The 19,174-nt window shown below is 41.9% G+C and overlaps 2 protein-coding genes and 1 pseudogene across 16 annotated transcripts in view; 1 reads left to right on the plus strand and 2 right to left on the minus strand.

Annotated features, from left to right (window-relative positions):
• LOC110497839 (solute carrier family 38 member 6) overlaps positions 1-15,782 on the minus strand; it is a 35,731-nt gene extending 19,949 nt beyond the window's left edge. For 3 of the 13 annotated variants that reach the window (XR_016488969.1, XR_016488974.1, XM_090211263.1), the window contains exons 1-3: positions 15,512-15,651; positions 11,255-11,373; positions 10,917-10,983 (exon numbers count right to left, since the gene is read on the minus strand). The gene's annotated coding sequence lies outside the window, so the exon portion shown is untranslated. Of the gene's footprint in view, positions 1-8,362; positions 9,059-10,916; positions 10,984-11,254; positions 11,374-15,511 lie in introns of those variants that run through there. The other 10 variants (XR_016488970.1, XM_090211266.1, XR_016488973.1 and 7 more) reach the window with 7 other exon arrangements.
• Positions 15,751-18,576, plus strand: LOC110497836 (tRNA (guanine(37)-N(1))-methyltransferase). 2 transcript variants are annotated; one of them, XM_021574261.3, is made up of 5 exons: positions 15,751-15,881; positions 16,061-16,686; positions 16,939-17,063; positions 17,165-17,804; positions 18,239-18,576. In XM_021574261.3, exons 1-5 carry the CDS (start codon positions 15,874-15,876, stop codon positions 18,292-18,294), a joined length of 1,455 nt encoding a protein of 484 aa, XP_021429936.3. In that variant the 5' UTR covers positions 15,751-15,873; the 3' UTR covers positions 18,295-18,576. The 2 variants fall into 2 exon arrangements, with proteins under 2 accessions (XP_021429936.3, XP_021429935.3); XM_021574260.3 differs by having other exon boundaries at positions 15,838-15,947.
• LOC110497838 (CDK-activating kinase assembly factor MAT1-like) overlaps positions 18,291-19,174 on the minus strand; it is a 76,344-nt pseudogene continuing 75,460 nt past the window's right edge. The window contains exon 6 of the transcript XR_016488967.1: positions 18,291-18,804. The product of XR_016488967.1 is annotated as a CDK-activating kinase assembly factor MAT1-like (transcript). The remainder of the gene's footprint in view (positions 18,805-19,174) is intronic.

Genomic DNA, 19,174 nt, shown 5'->3' on the forward strand with positions numbered 1-19,174 from the left:
AGTCTGGAGACGCCGTGGAGAACATCCTCCAGCATGACCGGTTTGGCGGTGGGTTAGTCATGGTGTGGTGTGGCATTTCTTTGGGGGGCCGCACAGCCCTCCATGTGTACGCCAGAGGTAGCCTGACTGCCATTAGGTACCGAGATGAGATCCTCAGACCCCTTGTGAGACCATATGCTGGTGCGGTTGGCCCTGGGTTCCTCTTAATGCAAGACAATGCTAGACCTCATGTGGCTGGAGTGTGTCAGCAGTTCCTGCAAGAGGAAGGCATTGATGCTATGGACTTGCCCGCCCGTTCCCCAGACCTGAATCCAATTGAGCACATCTGGGACATCATGTCTCGCTCCATCCACCAACTGTGTGTTGCACCACAGACTGTCCAGGAGTTGGCGGATGCTTTAGTCCAGGTCTGGGAGGAGATCCATCAGGAGACCATCCGTCACCTCATCAGGAGCATGCCCAGGCGTTGTAGGGAGGTCATACAGGCACGTGGAGGCCACACACACACACTACTGAGCCTCATTTTGACTTGTTTTAAGGACATTACATCAAAGTTGGATCAGCCTGTAGTGTGGTTTTCCACTTTAATTTTGAGTGTGACTCCAAATCCAGACCTCCATGGGTTGGTAAATTCGATTTCCATTGATCATTTGTGTGTGATTTTGTTGTCAGCACATTCAACTATGTAAAGAAAAAAGTATTTAATAAGAATATTTCATTCAGATCTAGGATGTGTTATTTTAGTGTTCCCTTTATTTTTTTGAGCAGTGTATATTTTTTTTTAACCAATCCCGAGGGTCGTTTAAAATCAGAATTTTGATAATATTACCGTTATGTCACTACCGTGTAACGACTATCGCTTTGGCACAGTAGTCACTTGCCCATAATGTTGCATAAAATGTTAGACCTTTCAATAATTTTCATTGAACACAATCAAATGCCTTAATTGCCCAATTCTTATATGCATTCCCAATGAAGGCTTTTTTAAACAACGTGATATAGGTTAATTAAATAATTGAAAGAAAAATGTGATTATTTATTAGCCTTGTGGTTGTACTTATTTTAGATATCATGTGAAATAGGCCACATGTAAAATCATTGTCAAACGCGCAAGAGATACGGTTGCAGGTCTAGATTATTTATGGATTGATCATATAGAAATATCAATACATTCTTTTAACAACTTTTAAAAAGCAATTGCGCAATAATTTGGCACAGGAACCACTGACTCGCTGCCCTTCTCTATTATCAAGACATCTGCTGGTATCCCTTAACTGGTTAGAACAGCTCGAGGTCTCCTAAATATTTGTCGACTAGGTGGGACTCTGATGACTAAAAGAGGCTCCATGCATAGCTTTTATTTGTACCCATAAGAGTAGAAGTAAAATGTTCTCAGCACGCAAAACCAATTATCTACTCAGACGCTTTGTGGATTACAGGCCCTGACGTGAGCCTACTTTTAGATCATGCATAAAATAGATTCACATGTCCATACATACTTTGCCATGGGCCATGATGAAACATGATGGAATCACTTTTACACAGGCAGCCCAATTCTGATATTTTGCCAAATTATGGGCAAACGCGCTGATCTGACTGGGCAAAAGATCAATTAGTGGAAAAAGATCAGAATTGGGCTGCCTGTGTAAAAGCAGCCTTTGAGTCATGCAGTCTTTTACTGTAAGTGTACAACATATTTCACAAGCACCACAATGCAGACACATTGGTAGTGGAGAAAATACACATCAAAACATAAGGCCTTGTGCATAAAAATAAGATTTTTTTTTTTTTTTTTTAAATAAATAAAAAGTTGTTGCAATAAGGACATTAAACAAAAAATGAGAATTTGTGTACTGTATATTGTGTATGCGTGTACCCTGTGGACACAGTGGGAGGGTGTATTTAAAACAGCCCTGAGGCACTTTCATCTCATCAAGAGAGGGGGCAGGGGTCTGTGAGAGCCCTAAGCCATGCAGTAATTAAGGTAAATTGGCCCATCAGCCTTTGGCAGGGTAGATAAGTGTTTACCCTTATAAAAAGGGGGCCAAGCGTGTGGACAGACACAGGGGGGCATGGCAGTGCATAGGCCCTCACACACTGCTCCATGCTGGGAAAACCACAAACATTCCACAGGGCATGGCAATAATAACCCACTCAGCCCTCCTGCTAATGAGTGAGCAAGAGAGATCATCTCGGCTCCCATCTGTGTGAGAAGTAGGGCTGAGGGAGGAAGGGAGGTAGATAGGAAGGAGGGGGGCTCCCATTACGTCTCATCATTGTGAAAGGTGGGACTGGGAGGGTCACCATCAGACCAATTAGTGTGTTCCAGAGCCAGAGGGGACAGTGGCTTGGCGTTAAAGGTTATCAGGGACTCAGGCCAATGGCCACACAGGGAAGTGGTAGTGGTGAAGGGCGCTTTGTTTTCCAGCAGGAGTCCCAGTTTGACTGCAGTAAACACTAGTCAAACTAGCAGTTACAGGAAATGTGACCAGGCTTTGCCCCTCCCACTCCCCATCCGAGACCCATCTGATACTCAGAGGCTGTGACATCACTGAGACTAAACGGAGCCACCCACATCCACCTCAGTGATCTGAGACACGTTACTTTTTAATGGTGCTACTTCATTTCAAAATATGACAGTGGAACTACATCCAAGGGTGCAACATTGAGAACAAAATGTACGAGCAAAGAAGCAAAGCTGACCTTCCCTCAAGTTTTGGATGTGAATTGACTCCAACAAGAATAAACATAATTGAAAGGGGGTTACTTGTATGATAGATTATTTCCAACGTAGATTCTAAATAGATTCCATAACAGTGTTCTGTGTAGTACTGTACTAGGCATACAAACAGATTTTCACTAATATCAGAATCAATATATCATAGCATGTTTTAGGGCTCTTTCTTACCTGATTAAGTAGAATCCTGTAGATTATAATGTAAAAATTACTTTTCTGATGTTGAATTATACCTTACACTGATTTCATTGTATATCCCACAATTTTAGACAAAATTCAAGCTATATTAGATCAAATGGGGCAGCAGGGTAAGCCTAGTGGTTAGAGCGTTGGGCTAGTAACCAAAAGGTTGCAAGTTCGAATCCCCAAGCTGACAAGGTAAAAATCTGTCGTTCTGCCCCTGAACAAGGCAGTTAACCCACTGTTCCTAGGCCGTTGTTGAAAATAAGAATTTGTTCTTAACTGACTTGCCTAGTTAAATAAAGCTGAAACAAAAAAAAAATCCAGATAGGAACTATTATTTTAGCAGGTGACCTAATTCACACAAATGATTGACAGACGCCTCTAAAGAGGCTGAAAAATGTAATCCCTACAAATAATTTACAGGACACCTGGAGATCACTATTCTCAACTACAAAAGACTACTCCTTTTTTCTCCAAGTAAGATAAACTATGAAGTGGAGCGAGATGATGGGAACTCAAAACTCGTCAGAAGCATCACTCACTCTGTTGGCTGTTTTATGAGTTTATGCTAAACAGTGTTATGTTAATGATCACTTTCCACCCCAATATTGGCTTAGGAAGTGAGCACGGCAAATAAAATCTAATGAGTAGTTATGTAAATCTTCCTCACCATTCCAAGTAAGAAAAGCTATTCAAGAATCAACTACATTTCTATTTCCAAAAATGCACTCATCAATTTACTGGTTTAAAACATTCATGATATAGGGATATCGGATCATTCTCTGGTAACATGCTTAATTACACCAATAGAAAACTCTTAGTTACAGAATTTGGAGAATGAACAGAGTGCATCTTCTGGACCCGAAATGTATTCAAATACATGGACTAAATAATAAATGACAAATGTAGACAGATGACAGAATAAAGCAGACCCCCAATATAATTAGGGATGCCTTTAAGGCGTACATTATGGGAATGGTAATCTCATACTCCGCAAAAGTTAAATCAAATTTAGAAACTTCCTTTTAAAAACAGTTATTCAAGTTAAATTAAACCACAAAAATCAGTAGAGTCTCCTGCTGATTATAGAAGTTTAATAAATAGTGACAATAAAATAACAAAGCTTATAAGCAATATAATGGCAAAAGTCCTACCTAACTTGATACATACAGTGCATTCGGAAAGTTCTCAGACCCCTTGACTTTTTCCAACATTGTTACGTTACAGCCTTGTTCTAAAATGGATTAAATTGTTATTTTTTCCTCATCAATCCACATACAATACCCCATAATGACAAAGCAAAACAGGTTTTTAGAAATGTTTGTAATAAAAAAAAATATTACATTTCCATAAGTATTCAGACCCTTTACTTGTTGAAGCACCTTTGGCAGCGATTATAGCCTCGAGTCTTCTTGGGTATGACGCTACAAGCTTGGCACACCTGTATTTGGGGAATTTCTCCCATTATTTCCTGCAGATCCTCTCAAGCTCTGTCAGTTTGGATGGGGAGTGTCACTTGCCAAATATTTCCAGGTCTCTCCAAAGATGTTCAATCGAGTTCAAGTCCGGGCCACTCAAGGACATTTAAAGACGGAGTTGGGAAGTGGGCCCACTATGTCCATCGATATCCTCTCAAATGGCGTTTTGATTATGGGGAGTGGCACAAACAGGCTTCTAAAAGCTGGTCGGGGAGCTGTTAACTGGCACTCAGCGCACTCTCCACAATGTCGAGCCACCTCAGCCTGAATTCCTGGCAAGTAAAACTTCCTTACAATCCGGTCTTGGGTTTTATCGATACTGAGGTGTCTACCCTGAATATGCCCATGAGCTAGGTCTACCCAGTATTACATCATATGGCATCTTTGGGACCACGCCAACCTCATAATCCAGCAGCCCGTCCTAGGTTTGTATGCTCATTAAGGCTGTGGGGTACGGGCAGGTATTCCCATGAATGCACGTAACACGGACATCGTGACTTGTATCCAGTTCATGAGTCGGCACTAGGTTTGCAACGACCAGTTAAAATACTGCCGGAATCAAGCAGGGCTGCAACCTCTTTCCTTTCAACCTTCACCATGCACATATGTTAGTTTCTTGGTCTTTCAAGTACAGTGGTTACCACAGGACATGCATACAATATATCAGTTTCTTCTTTTTCCACAGAGGTTACATTGCATTGGCTCTTCTTTAATAGGGCAGTATGCTACAATATTTCCTGATCAATTACAATTGAAACAGAAAACAGGGTCCCAAGTCCCAGTTTCCGGATTCTTTCCTCACGGCTCCACGCTGCTCTCTTCCCCCTCCCAATGCTGGAACAGTCTTACCTTGTCCTCTGGTTCGCCCAGGTTAGGAGAATGGGGATCTTTCTTCCTGTGCCTGCCATACAATGCCGTTCAACCAGGAACACGAGATGGTTGGCGGAAAGTACCTCGTTCTGGCCAACCCATCGTCAAAATTCTCGGGGTAGACTTCCCTAAAACTAGTCGAGTACGATGGTCTTGACGGATGAACAGGTCTTTGGTCGCAACCATTTCCGTGCCAGGTGAATCAACTTGAACAGCTTTGTTCGGGGGGGGGGGGGGGGGGGGGTCAGGTCTATTGGCCCACTGGTGGAAGCGATGTGCCCTCAGGGTATCGGTCACTCCCAGTCTAGTCAGAATCTCTCCTTTTATCGTAATCCTGTGCATCTTTCAACTCCAGGTCGAAATATGCCTGTGCCTGCCCATTCTTGTTTTGGCCACTTCTCCCTCTCTGCTGTCCTTTCGATGGTGAGGTACGCTTACACATCGCCCTGCTTTGTCATTTTTTGAAGAAAATGATTGGCCCGCCTCTGGGTATTTACAGCTGGTAACTGAGCCCCAATTTTGGCCACTAGCCTCTTTAGATCTTCTCTTAACTCCCGGGTGTTTCTCTCTTGCTCTTCTCTGAGCAGCTGGTTGGTGCGGTGCTGGACATGTAACATGTCCTGATACATTCGCATGGCATCCTGATGAGCTATTTGATGAGCATCCTGATCCTGATATTACTTAACTAAAAAATCAACTAAAAAAAAATATCCCTACCTAACCAACGGTACGGTTAGTCCTTTTATCCACTTCAGACCACACTTTGCCTGCATTCGCCACCACGTGTGACAAACCTCTTCATGGTTAGGAGAGTTTGTCACAAATTAAGAGGGAGACCGTCACCAAAATCACACCAGAATGAGAGTTCTTTCAAACAGGACAGTACCTGTGTGTTGGTTTCTCCGTCCTGGTCCACCCAGGCCGCAAGAATGGCTCAAGGATAGCAGGGTTCGGTACACGAATTGGGTTCTCGGTATGTCCAGGTCCAAACGCCAACAGGTAAGTCCAAAACAGTCCAGGTCACACATGGCAAACCCAACACACACACACACACACACACACACACATATATATAGTCACTTTCTCTTTGATTCACAGATCCCCCAGCCCCTTCCAGGTTTGTCTTGACCCCTTATGAGTGTTCCCCTTGCTTTGGGGAATTGTAGTTTTGGCGGTTGGCCATTTTGTGATCTGTAGTTCTGGTCGGGGTGGCCATTTTAGTGTGATGGCAGAGCCCGTTTATTAGTTCTGCCATTTATCACTCGGCCCCTTTTTTGCCACAGTGCCTTTTGGCAAACTCAAAGCATGATTGGTGGAGTGCTGCAGAGATGGTTATCCTTCTGGAAGGTTTGCTCATCTCCACAGAGGAATTCTGGAGCACTATCAGAGTAACCACCAGGTTCTTGGTCACCTCCCTGACCAAGGGCCTTCTCCCCCGATTGCTCAGTTTGGCCGGGCGGCCAGCTCTAGGAAGAGTCTAGGTGGTTCCAAACTTCTTCCATTTAAGAATCTAGGCCACTGTGTTCTTGGGGACCTTCAATGCTGCAGAAATGTTTTGGTACCCATCCCCAGATCTAACACCCTAACTTAAAGGGATCATACTGTATTTATATTGTAATATATACAGTGCCTTGCGAAAGTATTCGGCCCCCTTAAGTTAATACTTTGTAGCGCCACCTTTTGCTGCGATTACAGCTGTAAGTCGCTTGAGGTATGTCTCTATCAGTTTTGCACATTGAGAGACTGACATTTTTTCCCATTCCTCCTTGCAAAATAGCTCGAGCTCAGTGAGGTTGGATGGAGAGCATTTGTGAACAGCAGTTTTCAGTTCTTTCCACAGATTCTCGATTGGATTCATGTCTGGACTTTGACTTGGCCATTCTAACACCTGGATATGTTTATTTTTGAACCATTCCATTGTAGATTTTGCTTTATGTTTTGGATCATTGTCTTGTTGGAAGACAAATCTCCGTCCCAGTCTCAGGTCTTTTGCAGACTCCATCAGGACTTCTTCCAGAATGGTCCTGTATTTGGCTCCATCCATCTTCCCATAAATTTTAACCATCTTCCCTGTCCCTGCTGAAGAAAAGCAGGCCCAAACCATGATGCTGCCACCACCATGTTTGACAGTGGGGATGGTGTGTTCAGCTGTGTTGCTTTTACGCCAAACATAACGTTTTGCATTGTTGCCAAAAAGTTCAATTTTGGTTTCATCTGACCAGAGCACCTTCTTCCACATGTTTGGTGTGTCTCCCAGGTGGCTTGTGGCAAACTTTAAACAACACTTTTTATGGATATCTTTAAGAAATGGCTTTCTTCTTGCCACTCTTCCATAAAGGCCAGATTTGTGCAATATACGACTGATTGTTGTCCTATGGACAGAGTCTCCCACCTCAGCTGTAGATCTCTGCAGTTCATCCAGAGTGATCATGGGCCTCTTGGCTGCATCTCTGATCAGTCTTCTCCTTGTATGAGCTGAAAGTTTAGAGGGACGGCCAGGTCTTGGTAGATTTGCAGTGGTCTGATACTCCTTCCATTTCAATATTAATCGCTTGCACAGTGCTCCTTGGGATGTTTAAAGCTTGGGAAATCTTTTTGTATCCAAATCCGGCTTTAAACTTCTTCACAACAGTATCTCGGACCTGCCTGGTGTGTTCCTTGTTCTTCATGATGCTTTCTGCGCTTTTAACGGACCTCTGAGACTATCACAGTGCAGGTGCATTTATACGGAGACTTGATTACACACAGGTGGATTGTATTTATCATCATTAGTCATTTAGGTCAACATTGGATCATTCAGAGATCCTCACTGAACTTCTGGAGAGAGTTTGCGGCACTGAAAGTAAAGGGGCTGAATAATTTTGCACGCCCAATTTTTCAGTTTTTGATTTGTTAAAAAAGTTTGAAATATCCAATAAATGTCGTTCCAATTCATGATTGTGTCCCACTTGTTGTTGATTCTTCACAAAAAAATACAGTTTTATATCTTTATGTTTGAAGCCTGAAATGTGGCAAAAGGTCGCAAAGTTCAAGGGGGCCGAATACTTTCGCAAGGCACTGTATGTGTATGTGTATGTGTATGTGTATATATATATTTTTTTATTTATTTATTTTACTTTGGGGGAAATAAAAAAAACTTTACGTTCCTTAAAAAAAAAAGTCTAAACCTCAGAGGCAGTTTTAAAAAGAGCAGAAAGAGGGACCGTACAGTGAAATGCTTACTTACATGTTCTAACCAACAGTGCAAAAAAAAGGTATTAGGTGAACAATAGGTAAGTAAAGAAATAAAACAGTAAAAAGACAGTAGAGGCCAAATACAGTAGTGAGGCTATATACAGCCACCGGTTAGTTGGGCTGATTGAGGTAGTATGTACATGTAGATATGGTTAAAGTGACTATGCATATATGATGAACAGAGAGTAGCAGCAGCGTAAAAGAGAGGTTGGAGGGCACACAATGCAAATAGTCCAGGTAGCCATTTGATTACCTGTTCACAAGTCTTATGGCTTGGGGGTAAAAACTGTTGAGAAGCCTTTTTGTCCTAGACTTGGCACTCCGGTACCGCTTGCCATGCAGTAGTAGAGAGAACAGCCTATGACTGGGGTGGCTGGGGTCTTTGACAATTTTAGCCCCAGTGATGAACTGGGCCGTACGCACTACCCTCTGTAGTGCCTTGCGGTCGGAGGCCGAGCAATTGCCGTACCAGGCAGTGATGCAACCAGTCAGGATGCTCTCGATGTTGCAGCTGTAGAACCTTTTGAGGATCTGAGGACCCAATTTTAGAATAAGGCTGTAAAGTAACAAAATGTGTAAGAAGTCAAGTGGTCTGAATACTTTCCGAATGCACAGTTTAATAGAATACGCAAACAAGACAGATGGCTGTTCATGCTGAAAAGACTTTCACCCATCCTGAATGGACTTTTCTATTCAAAACTTTGGAAGCTTTCACCTTTCCAGCTGAAATACATTTTATGAAAATATTTTCATAATAATTTAAAACATCTCAGGATATAAAATAAAAGGTGGAAAAAACTAAATAATGGCAATAGGAAAAATAATAGCTGACGATCTACAGCAATCCTTTAAGTTGACCACAAAAATATTGAATCCTTAGGATGCTTAATAAGTTACAAACATAAATAAATATTCCATTACTCAACAATATGAAAGCAGATCTAATTCAATTAAAATCTTCCCATGAATCTTACAGGTAGAATAAACCTCTGTAGAACGGCATGGCTGACAAGGTTTTTGCATTTATTTTCGGTATTACCAATTACCCCACCGAAGACATTCTTTAAAAAAAGTACACTCGGTCATATGACTTTAAATGGGCAAATAAAACACATCTCTCACATCTTCCTAAGTCGGAGGGTTTAAACCTTCCAGACTTGGAATTGTGTCAACTCGCTAACAAAGGCTTTTACATATAGTTAAATGCACCAAATGGGAACAATGGGTACATACTGAAGATGCTCATCTCCAGAATCTTTTTACGTGTTTATTTTCAGAGGATAAAGATAAAAACATTAACTTCATAGTTAAGAACACTATAACAATACGGAAGAAAATGAAACGTATTCTACAAGAACCAATATCACTCCTAAAAACACAGCCCTATGGAACAATCCTTGGATAGCTTTTCAGAATTCAACAATAAATTGGTCCACAAGGAAAACTAAAGGCATAGAAACTGTAAATGACTTGGTAACAGGAAATACATTTATCTGGTTGATAAAATTAAAAAGTAATTTTGGACTGACCAATGTAGATAGTTTCAAATACATGCAACTTATCACGAAATTTAGATTTGAAATCTTTTGTACATCAAAACAACCTTGAGGGAATCTTATTTGAGTCCGAAAAGTATGTTCATATGATAGGGAAGACACACAAAACCTTGCAGAGAGCATATCCAACTGACAATCTCTAAGAAAAAAAATATAAACTATTGGAACCCAGACGTAAAAATAACTGATTGGAGCATAACTAACGAAAATACAGTATAAACTGAAGTATAGAATATATTATACAAGAGACAAAACTCACAAATTCTACAGCACAACGGCAGAGTCATGTCCTAAGTGTAAAACTAATGACTCAATAATCCATGCTTTCTAGGGATGCTACAAATTCCGGAAGTTGTGGGCGGAGCTAGAAAGTTGGGTGACAGAAGTATTACAATGTAAAGAACAAATATCCATCTGTCTGCATATTTCAAGACATGGCACATGGGGGTGTCATGAGATACCCAATAGTCTGGACGATTCTCTTCTCATCACTCATCTTAAAAAAAACATGTACTAAAAACTTAAATCAAAGCTCCATTATTAAACACAATGAAAACATCTAATGATTTTGTATTGAAATAATGAAATAGCATGGAGGAATACAAATGGCTACAATTTAAGGCCAAGTGGCAAACAATAATGTAGGCACTAGGGATGGGGGGGTGAGCATGCAGGTCTGGGCAGATGAGATGTAGTCATTGTTTGTGTGCATCTAAGTTGTTGTTCGTATATAGAGTGAATAAGAAATACAAATTAAAAAATACAAAATATTAGATAAATAAGAGCTAAATGGACATTACAGTGGCAGCCTAATGAAATTCAACTGATGTTTGAGTGGAGATCTGAATGCCAACTCACCTGTTAGATCCCACAGCATCAGTAGGAGGTGTATAGAGTAAGCTGCCAGACTGGACACTAGCAGCAACTGCAGAGACCGAGTGGACAGGAGTCAATATTCACCACATTCACATCAAAGTGACACACTGATGTAAAATACTGACTCCTGTCCACTCGGTCCCTGCAGCTCAAATTACTACATCTAGAACAATCTACAGTTATCAATTCGCTACTAAAGGAGATAGGTGTAGAGGCGTGGCGCTTCTAGAGAAAGAGCTGAGTAGTGAGCACAAAACGAAGGAGTTAGGGGGCAGCTCTATATTTTAACTTTAAAATATGCTTCCATCTGTTCTACTCACCCAAAGCCCACTATACCGGTGTTGGCCATTGCGTAGGCCAGGTCCAGGATGGCACTGCCCCTGATGACCTTCATCAGATTGAAGACAGATGAAGGAGGCCCCTTTGTCCCTTGCCTCCTCTGGAGAGATAGTAGAGCAAGAGAGAGAAACAGAAGAGAAGGGGGGGGTAAACATACAGATAGCTCAGTCAAATCAATCAGCTCACTATAAAATAACGTACTATTACATTAAAGAACAATGTCAAATTCTAACGTAATCCAGGAAGTGAATCAATTTAGAGGAAAGCTTTCTGAGACCCACTGTGCTACTGTGATGAGAACACTGCAGTGGAATGTAGTGTGGGATCAGTGAATGGAATAGGACATGAGGAGAGTGGATTTGAGCCCTAGCCTGCAGGACAGCTGCCAGAGCTGGGTGTATTGACGATGATGCCTGGTTCGGTTTGGCCTCTAATAAGGGATATCCTGAAGATCCAGCCACAACCCTGGTGTCAATGTCAAAGCAAACCAGAGTATGAGAGTCTGGATTAACCTATGAGTTATTGGATCTGATATAGTCATGGTTCCAGCAGTGGTGGATAGGAAGTGCACTATTATTACATCAGGAGGGATAAATATACAGCAGACTAATAATGCAGGGGAAGTTTGGGGTTATCAGAGTACGCAGTAGTGGACCTGTAGTGCTCTCTAAGAGTGATTGGCATTTTGACATAGGCCTTCACAACAGATCTTTATGACAGAGTTCCCTTAGCCTTAACTACAAGAGGGGATATGTGAACTAGCCAGAGGAGAGGCTCCCTCTGTGCTGCACTGAAATGTCTGAGGTGCTCCACTTCCCTTGTAGTCCTGTTTGTTGAGCTGTAATCAGTCATCATAACGAGTAACCGTCAGTCATTTTAAAGACTTGTGTTGCAATTCTTGACCTCATATTAGGGGTCATTATTTGTCTCGTCAATAACTCTAGGGTTCACTTTAGCGTCACTTTACAGTGGGATGTGTGATAAATAAATAATGTTTATCATTTCCATGTAAAAAGGTCCCATGAGCAGCAACATGGGAAGTTCATAGGAACATATAAAATTGGGTGGCAAATGAGAGCTAAGAGCCTTTACATTTTGTGAAACTAAGGCATAGATACATTTTTCATCTTAAAAATTAGGCATAAGTAATGGCTTTGATTTCTTGTCAAACAGATTGAAAAGGAGTCTTAGAAAACAGCTACCACAAAAAGTCTTAGAAGTTAAAGATATGTTGGGTTCTGGTAAAGGAATTTCAATGCACAAGGAATTGTTTTAAAAGACTTTCTAATTTCTCTACTGCATGAGGAGGGAGAATAAGGAAAGTTTACAGAAGTAACAAGTAAAGGTAGACCTACAAATGTATTAGTGTTTTTCTGATATCCATTTTTGTTTATGAATTAAGTGATTAAAACTTGTAATTCTGTTACCAACTTGGTAACAGAATAACTGAAAAATCAGTAACGGAATTACTGTAATTAAATGTGTTACAATGGGGAATCATAGTAGTCACGAACCACAGTTTGATCACCTGCTACGGTTCTCCCTTCCACTGGCATACTGTCATGTTCAGCTCATAACGGGTTTCTTTCTTTCTGTCGTGGTCAAAGCGAGTGTGAAAACAGTATGGACAACCCTCCCTCTCTCTAGTTAATGTTACCTCTCCCAGGTCTTACTGACTCCTACCCATGAGCCCCCTCTCTCTTTCCATTTACTGTAACCAGCATCCGCACCCACCGACATTGGACGTCGAAAAGTATTTGAAATTTGGTCAGTCTACCCTGGCCTAGATTTCTACGTCCACTGACATCGTTTTTTGGGCTGGTTCAAACCGGCCTTGATTTGGCCCAAATATAGACGTCTATGATTGGTTCAGATTTGGTCCATTCAACAATCATGGACGTCTATGTTTCACATGTTTGGGCACCACAGTACAGTAAAGAAAGTAGAGTTCAGTACAGTAGAGCACACCAGAGTACAGTATAATATAATGTACTGTGATGTGCTGTGCTGAACTCTAATATGCTGTACTGTGATGTCCAAACTTGTGAAACATAGACATCTATGATTGGTTCAGATTTGGTCCGATCCGGACCAACCAAATTTGGTCTAGTTTGGTGGCAGACCTCAAACTAATAGCTAGTGTGTTGAATAATACCCATAAATGCAATATTGCATATTTCTACCTTTTGTGTACCTATTTAGGACACATCACCATGAAGAGAATGATATTCATATCCATAATTATGCATTTATGTATAGTAAAGATCAGGGACCCAAGAGATAATTCTGTTACTCTAACTCTGTTACCGGGTGTAAATCCACTTCACTTACTATAGTTTAATAACCTAAATAAATGTTTTCAAACTCAAGGAGTCATGTCTTAGCCTCTTTTAGAATCCGATTATGAAATACTTACACGGTCGTCTCTAACATATATGCTTAGCATTCCCGAACAGACCCATTACAAGTCAGAATGTTAAACAAAAGTCATTTCAATTTACTGACCTCCGAATTTGTCCTTATGTCGGAGGTAATCTGAGACAAAATAACCACTGGGAAGTGTTATCAATTTAACCGTCAGTACGCTGGTCTGTATATCGATTTGTATTTCTGGATTTCTATTTTCAATACCGATGCAATTCACACGTGATAAACACTATATAGATGAGCCTAACCGAACATCGTCCCACACAATCAGCTGGCAAATTTCACAAACACTTCCAGCTGATTGTGAGGAAACGTGCTTCGGTCAACTACGTTCGGTTATTGTTTACTTATTGTGCATCATGCCAGGAGATTGAAAATACAAGCTACAGAACCCATTGGCGCCACATAATGTTGGGTAAACAACACTTTCCTGGGGATACCCCATCTCCACCTCCTACCATCAAAAAGACCAACAGCACAGAAAACCGGCAAAGTAGGTAAATATCATTTTCCTCAAAATGCTAGCTTATAGACTATTTTTAGGCAGACTTCTTTTAAACGGAATATCCATGGGGTAACCTTGGTAACAGTCTGATGTTTAGGCAGTTCATTGCTGACGCCCCATTCTTTCTGCAGACGTCTTTGAATCTTAATACAGAGGGAGATTTTACTGTAATTCTGTTACCAAATTTAGCATCTGTACAGTTCTTCCATTAAGTGTTTTTGTAAGATTTTCTGTGTAAATTGTTCAAAGTAGTCCTAGTGCATAGAGTTATGGTTTTTTAAAACGTTGAAAGTTTCAGCCTAATCCCGTTAAAGTGGAATGGCCCCACATTGAAAGCAAGAAATACGTAGCCTAACAGTCACCATCTGTTTACTCGAGAATAAAAAATAAAAAAAAACATGAATTCTAGTGAGTTGTGCACTGTAACTCCCTGGGGCCAAACCACTGTAAAATGTGGACTTGCAATGACAAACAGCATGAGATTAGAATGTGCATGATTTCCAAAGTGCTGAGAGAGACAATGCCAGTGGAACTAAAGTTGTCATGTGAAATAGAATTGCACAGATTGAGCATGTGATTCATGTCCACTACCTGCCAGTCCCCCTTTCTGACTATTTTACTTTACAGCTAGATATCGAATTTCAATATTTAAACAATGTTGCAAATGTCAGGCAGACCACAAGTTTTATACAAATCTCCACTATTGAAAACCCATTTCTAGTCTATAAGTAATGGGAGATAGTAAATAGGCATTTCAATGTCATAGCTTTAGCTGGTGGTCACACGTAGAATAGACACCAGCTGTAATGCGGTTTTAACCAATCAGCAACCAGGATTAGACCCACCCGTTTATAATTAGGCAACAAGGCTTGAGGGGGTGCGTTATATAGCCAATATACCACGGCTAAGTGATGTTCTTAGTCATGACGCTGCGCAGAGTGCCTGGATACAGCCCTTAGCCGTGGTATATTGGCCACATACCCTGAGGTGCCTTATTGTTATTATAAACTAGTTACCAACATAATTAGAGCAGTAAAAATAAATGTTTTGTCATAGCCGTGGTATACGGGTTGATACACCACGGCTGTCAGCCAATCAGCATTCTGGGCTAGAACCACCCAGTTTATAGACTGCAGAGCTACTAGAAATCAATTGTAGTGGGCTAGATGTAACCGTGGAACATACAAGGGATCCTACGCCTGTTGCAGAAAGAAACGTTAACGAAATCCTGGATGCCAATAAGTGAGCACACAATTATTAAACTGATGCCTCCTAATTCCTGGCTAGAGGCTGAATGCTCACTTACATTTCCCAGGAGAGGGGTGGTCTCGTTGCCATGACCAGTGTGAACGGTGGTGCCTTCTACATTGATACTCAGTCTCCGGGTGATTTGACCTCGAGCGAGAGGTTAGTAGTAAGTTACTTACAACAACCAATACAATAGCTACCTCATCTGTGCAGTTCGTGGTGCCTGGTGGATACAGCGTTTCCTTTAACCAACTAAATCTACTCCACTATGTGGACCCGTATATGCAACTTCTTACAGCTGATTTGAGGAGGTCACATGACATGAAACCGCTTCTGGTTTTATTCGTCGCGGATTGGATAGAAATGCACAGCAAGTCCACTAATGATGACGTCTAAACATGCGCGTGCTCTGCAGAAGCGATGTTGAGGTGGGAAATGTTTATGGTTTTATTGAATAAAGTAATGATCTTTCCATGCAATAATATTAACAAAAAGTAAGCATTCAATGTTGTTTGCCAATCATTTGTCATATCTATTAGTTTGTCATTTTTCTAATGTTGATATTTAGGTCATATTTTAAGGAGACCTCTACGATTTGTCTTTGCAGGATTGTTCCTAGTATCTTCTCACTACTACAAATTCAAAACTGCGTGAAATCTCGCTATCGATACCGGACCCTGTGTTCAGTGGTCCTGCAGCCGGACCGAGCATCAACTTGTTCTGAGAGTGTTTCGAAGCCGATGCTTGAGCAGCATCAACACAGCGGGATGGATCCCAGCCTATACACAGCTCCTCCTGAGGTCCGAGGTATGACCTGTTTGGATAAAGAAGTCTTCTCCCAGACAGTTATTGTCCCAGCCCTGCGTGTGCCAAAAGAAGTCCTCAATAAATTGGTTAAGAGCCTGAAAAAAGTAGCACTCCAGCGCCCGGGCATACGAAGAGTGGTGGAGGTTGAAGGCAGCGATGACGAGAGGCTCTTGTTGCTGGACCCTGCCAGTGTCTCCTCACCCAGCTCATTCAGCGATGCAGAAGCCGAGGCGTTGCAGTCATTTGGAGTACCTCAAGAGCTCCAGCGGTACGAGCTGCGGCTGACCTATGACAACCTGAAGAGTGAGGAGGTTCTGCGCGCTGTGCTGCCAGAAGGCCAAGACGTCACCTCGGGGTTTAGTCGAGTGGGTCACATTGCACACATGAACCTGCGGGAGCACCAGCTGCCCTACAGAAACCTCATAGGTGAGTGTGCCACAAACATAATGTACTATTCTGCATCACAACAATCTGTCAGAAGACAGGCATGGGTAACAGTAATGCTATTGACAGGTTATGTATTTTATGCTCTTGAATCCCTGACCACGCTCCCAGGATTGTATTTCCTGAGTGGTCAATTAGCTACAGATGAAATACGTTAAGTGTGTGTGTGAGGAATACGATAGTGCTGATTCATTGTTTTACTGACATGATGCAGTCTTGCAAATCCATTTCCAGGCCAAGTCATAATGGATAAGAACCCTGGGGTGACCTGTGTGGTCAATAAGACCAACACCATCGACTCCGCCTACCGCAACTTCAAGATGGAGGTGATGGCTGGAGAGGAAAATATGGTGGCTAAAGTAAGTCCTATGAGATTGTGCTTTTGATTAAACATATTTTATCATGAAATCAGAGGCGTGGGCATTACATTCCTCCCTTACCCTCCCTCTCATTGTTGCAGGTGCGTGAGAACGGCGTGACATACGAGTTTGATTTCTCCCGTGTGTATTGGAACCCTCGTCTTAGCACCGAGCATGAGCGTGTGGTGGCTCTTCTGAAACGCGGTGACACTGTGCTGGATGTGTTTGCTGGCGTGGGTCCTTTTGCCATCCCCGCTGCCCGCCGTGGCTGCACTGTGCTGGCCAACGACCTCAACCCCGAGTCTCACCGCTGGCTGCAGCACAACTGCAAACTGAACAAGGTGGAGCGTACGGTCACCACCTTTAACCTGGATGGCAGGGCCTTCATCCAGGGGCCACTGAAGCAGCAGCTGCCTGTCATGATGAAGGGGACAGTCAGTGTGCATGTGGTCATGAACCTTCCTGCCTTGGCCCTGGAGTTCCTGGATGCCTTCAGAGGCCTGCTGGACCAGGGACATTCCTGTGATGTGAATCTGCCGCAGGTGCACTGCTATGGGTTCTCTAAGGAGGATGACCCCCAGAAAGACGTGGTGGAAAGGGCCTCAGCCAGCCTGGGGTTCTCCCTAGAGGGGCTGTGCTCTGTACATCTAGTTCGGAACGTGGCCCCCAACAAGGAGATGATGTGTGTGAGCTTCACCATCCCCAAAGAGGTTCTCTTCAGCAGAGAGAGCACACAGACAGGTGAGCTTTCATTCACACAGTACCAGGGTTGGGGTTAATTCCACCAATTCAGACTCCAGGTCAGTCTTTGAATTCAGAGATTTCAATCTTCAATATTATCCAACAAATTCCAATTCCCTCAGGCTTATGTCACTGTTCTGACAGCCTAACTGTATTGGAAATAGAAGTTGAAATTATTTAAAACAAATCCTGCAGTCAATTTGATACTAAGTGCATTCATTCCATTAACTGGGAAATGTACAAATAAGAAATTCCAAAGATTATATCAAACAGTCCAAATTCCAATGCAATAACTTGAATTAATTCAAATATAATTCAAGATTTGAAATGTCACATTTAATTTGAATTGGCACCAACCCTAAACAGTATAACACACATGCACTCTCTGAAAGACTGTAGACTGAAAATACTAATACCATTTGTCCTCTCCTCAGAAGCCATAGAAGAACCAGCCCCAAAGAGACAAAAGTGTGCGGAGACAACAAATTGAATATATTTGACCAAGGAGTGTCATTCTGAGACCTTGAATTGTACATTTTATTTTTCAACTCTGTTCATGTTATTTTATAATCGTGTCAATAAGGCTGACATGATCTAAATCATGGTTATGCCTTGACCTAAGAAGAACATACAAACAGGTATGTGTTGACTGTATTTGAAATACTGGTCCATTATCCAGGTCCCACAAATAGGCATTGTTTCAATAGTTTTCTTATCCAACAACTGGCTTCATATGTTTGTTTTTTTTAAATAAAATAAGATCATACAAAAATGGCAACATATACATCCTGATCTGACTTCAGACCAAAGTCCACTGTCCATAGCTCCCACCACAATGTAGAACAGGGGGGTCATTTGAGTCCTATGATAATTGACAGCTTCATATTTCGGAGTTTCTGTGTCAGTTCCAGAGGGGGTCAGTCTAGTAACGGCATCCTGGATGACACGCATGTCCTGAGTTATGTCCTGGGGCTGGGCAATGCGCACGTGGTTCAGATACCTGCAAACAAAAAGAGAGAAGAAACGTCTGTTAAAAATATAATTTTGCAACTAAGTTTACAGTATCCTAATGTAAGCACCTGTAGTCTTATCCCCTCTCCTTCAACATCCCTATATTAGCATCACTGATACTACTACTGTATATGTGATGTAAAGATCAAATCGACAGTCTGCATAGGTGGTGAGGCCTTTAAAAATGACCCCGGCTACACCCCCCCCCTCTGGATCACGTTCTGCGCATGTGTTATTTTACACACACACATTGGTTTTTCTAACGTAACTGCTGCCCACACTGCCCCACGTTTCACTTTTTAACTTACCCTCTTCTGAACCATGATGATGTAGCTTAAATTTGTATGAACATGTCAATG

The sequence above is a fragment of the Oncorhynchus mykiss genome, chromosome 19 (assembly GCF_057628025.1).
Source record: "Oncorhynchus mykiss isolate SJ-2025 chromosome 19, ASM5762802v1, whole genome shotgun sequence".
Taxonomy (NCBI): domain Eukaryota; kingdom Metazoa; phylum Chordata; class Actinopteri; order Salmoniformes; family Salmonidae; genus Oncorhynchus; species Oncorhynchus mykiss.

What these genes read in the sequence shown, in the direction of transcription:
- LOC110497836 (XM_021574260.3), top strand. Translation starts at nt 15,874, where the DNA reads ATGTTGAGGTGGGAAATGTTTATGGTTTTATTGAATAAAGTAATGATC. An exon ending in AGGAAAATATGGTGGCTAAA is followed by an intron (nt 17,064 to 17,164) that starts GTAAGTCCTATG and finishes TCATTGTTGCAG; the next exon opens with GTGCGTGAGAACGGCGTGAC. An exon ending in CAGAGAGAGCACACAGACAG is followed by an intron (nt 17,805 to 18,238) that starts GTGAGCTTTCAT and finishes TCCTCTCCTCAG; the next exon opens with AAGCCATAGAAGAACCAGCC.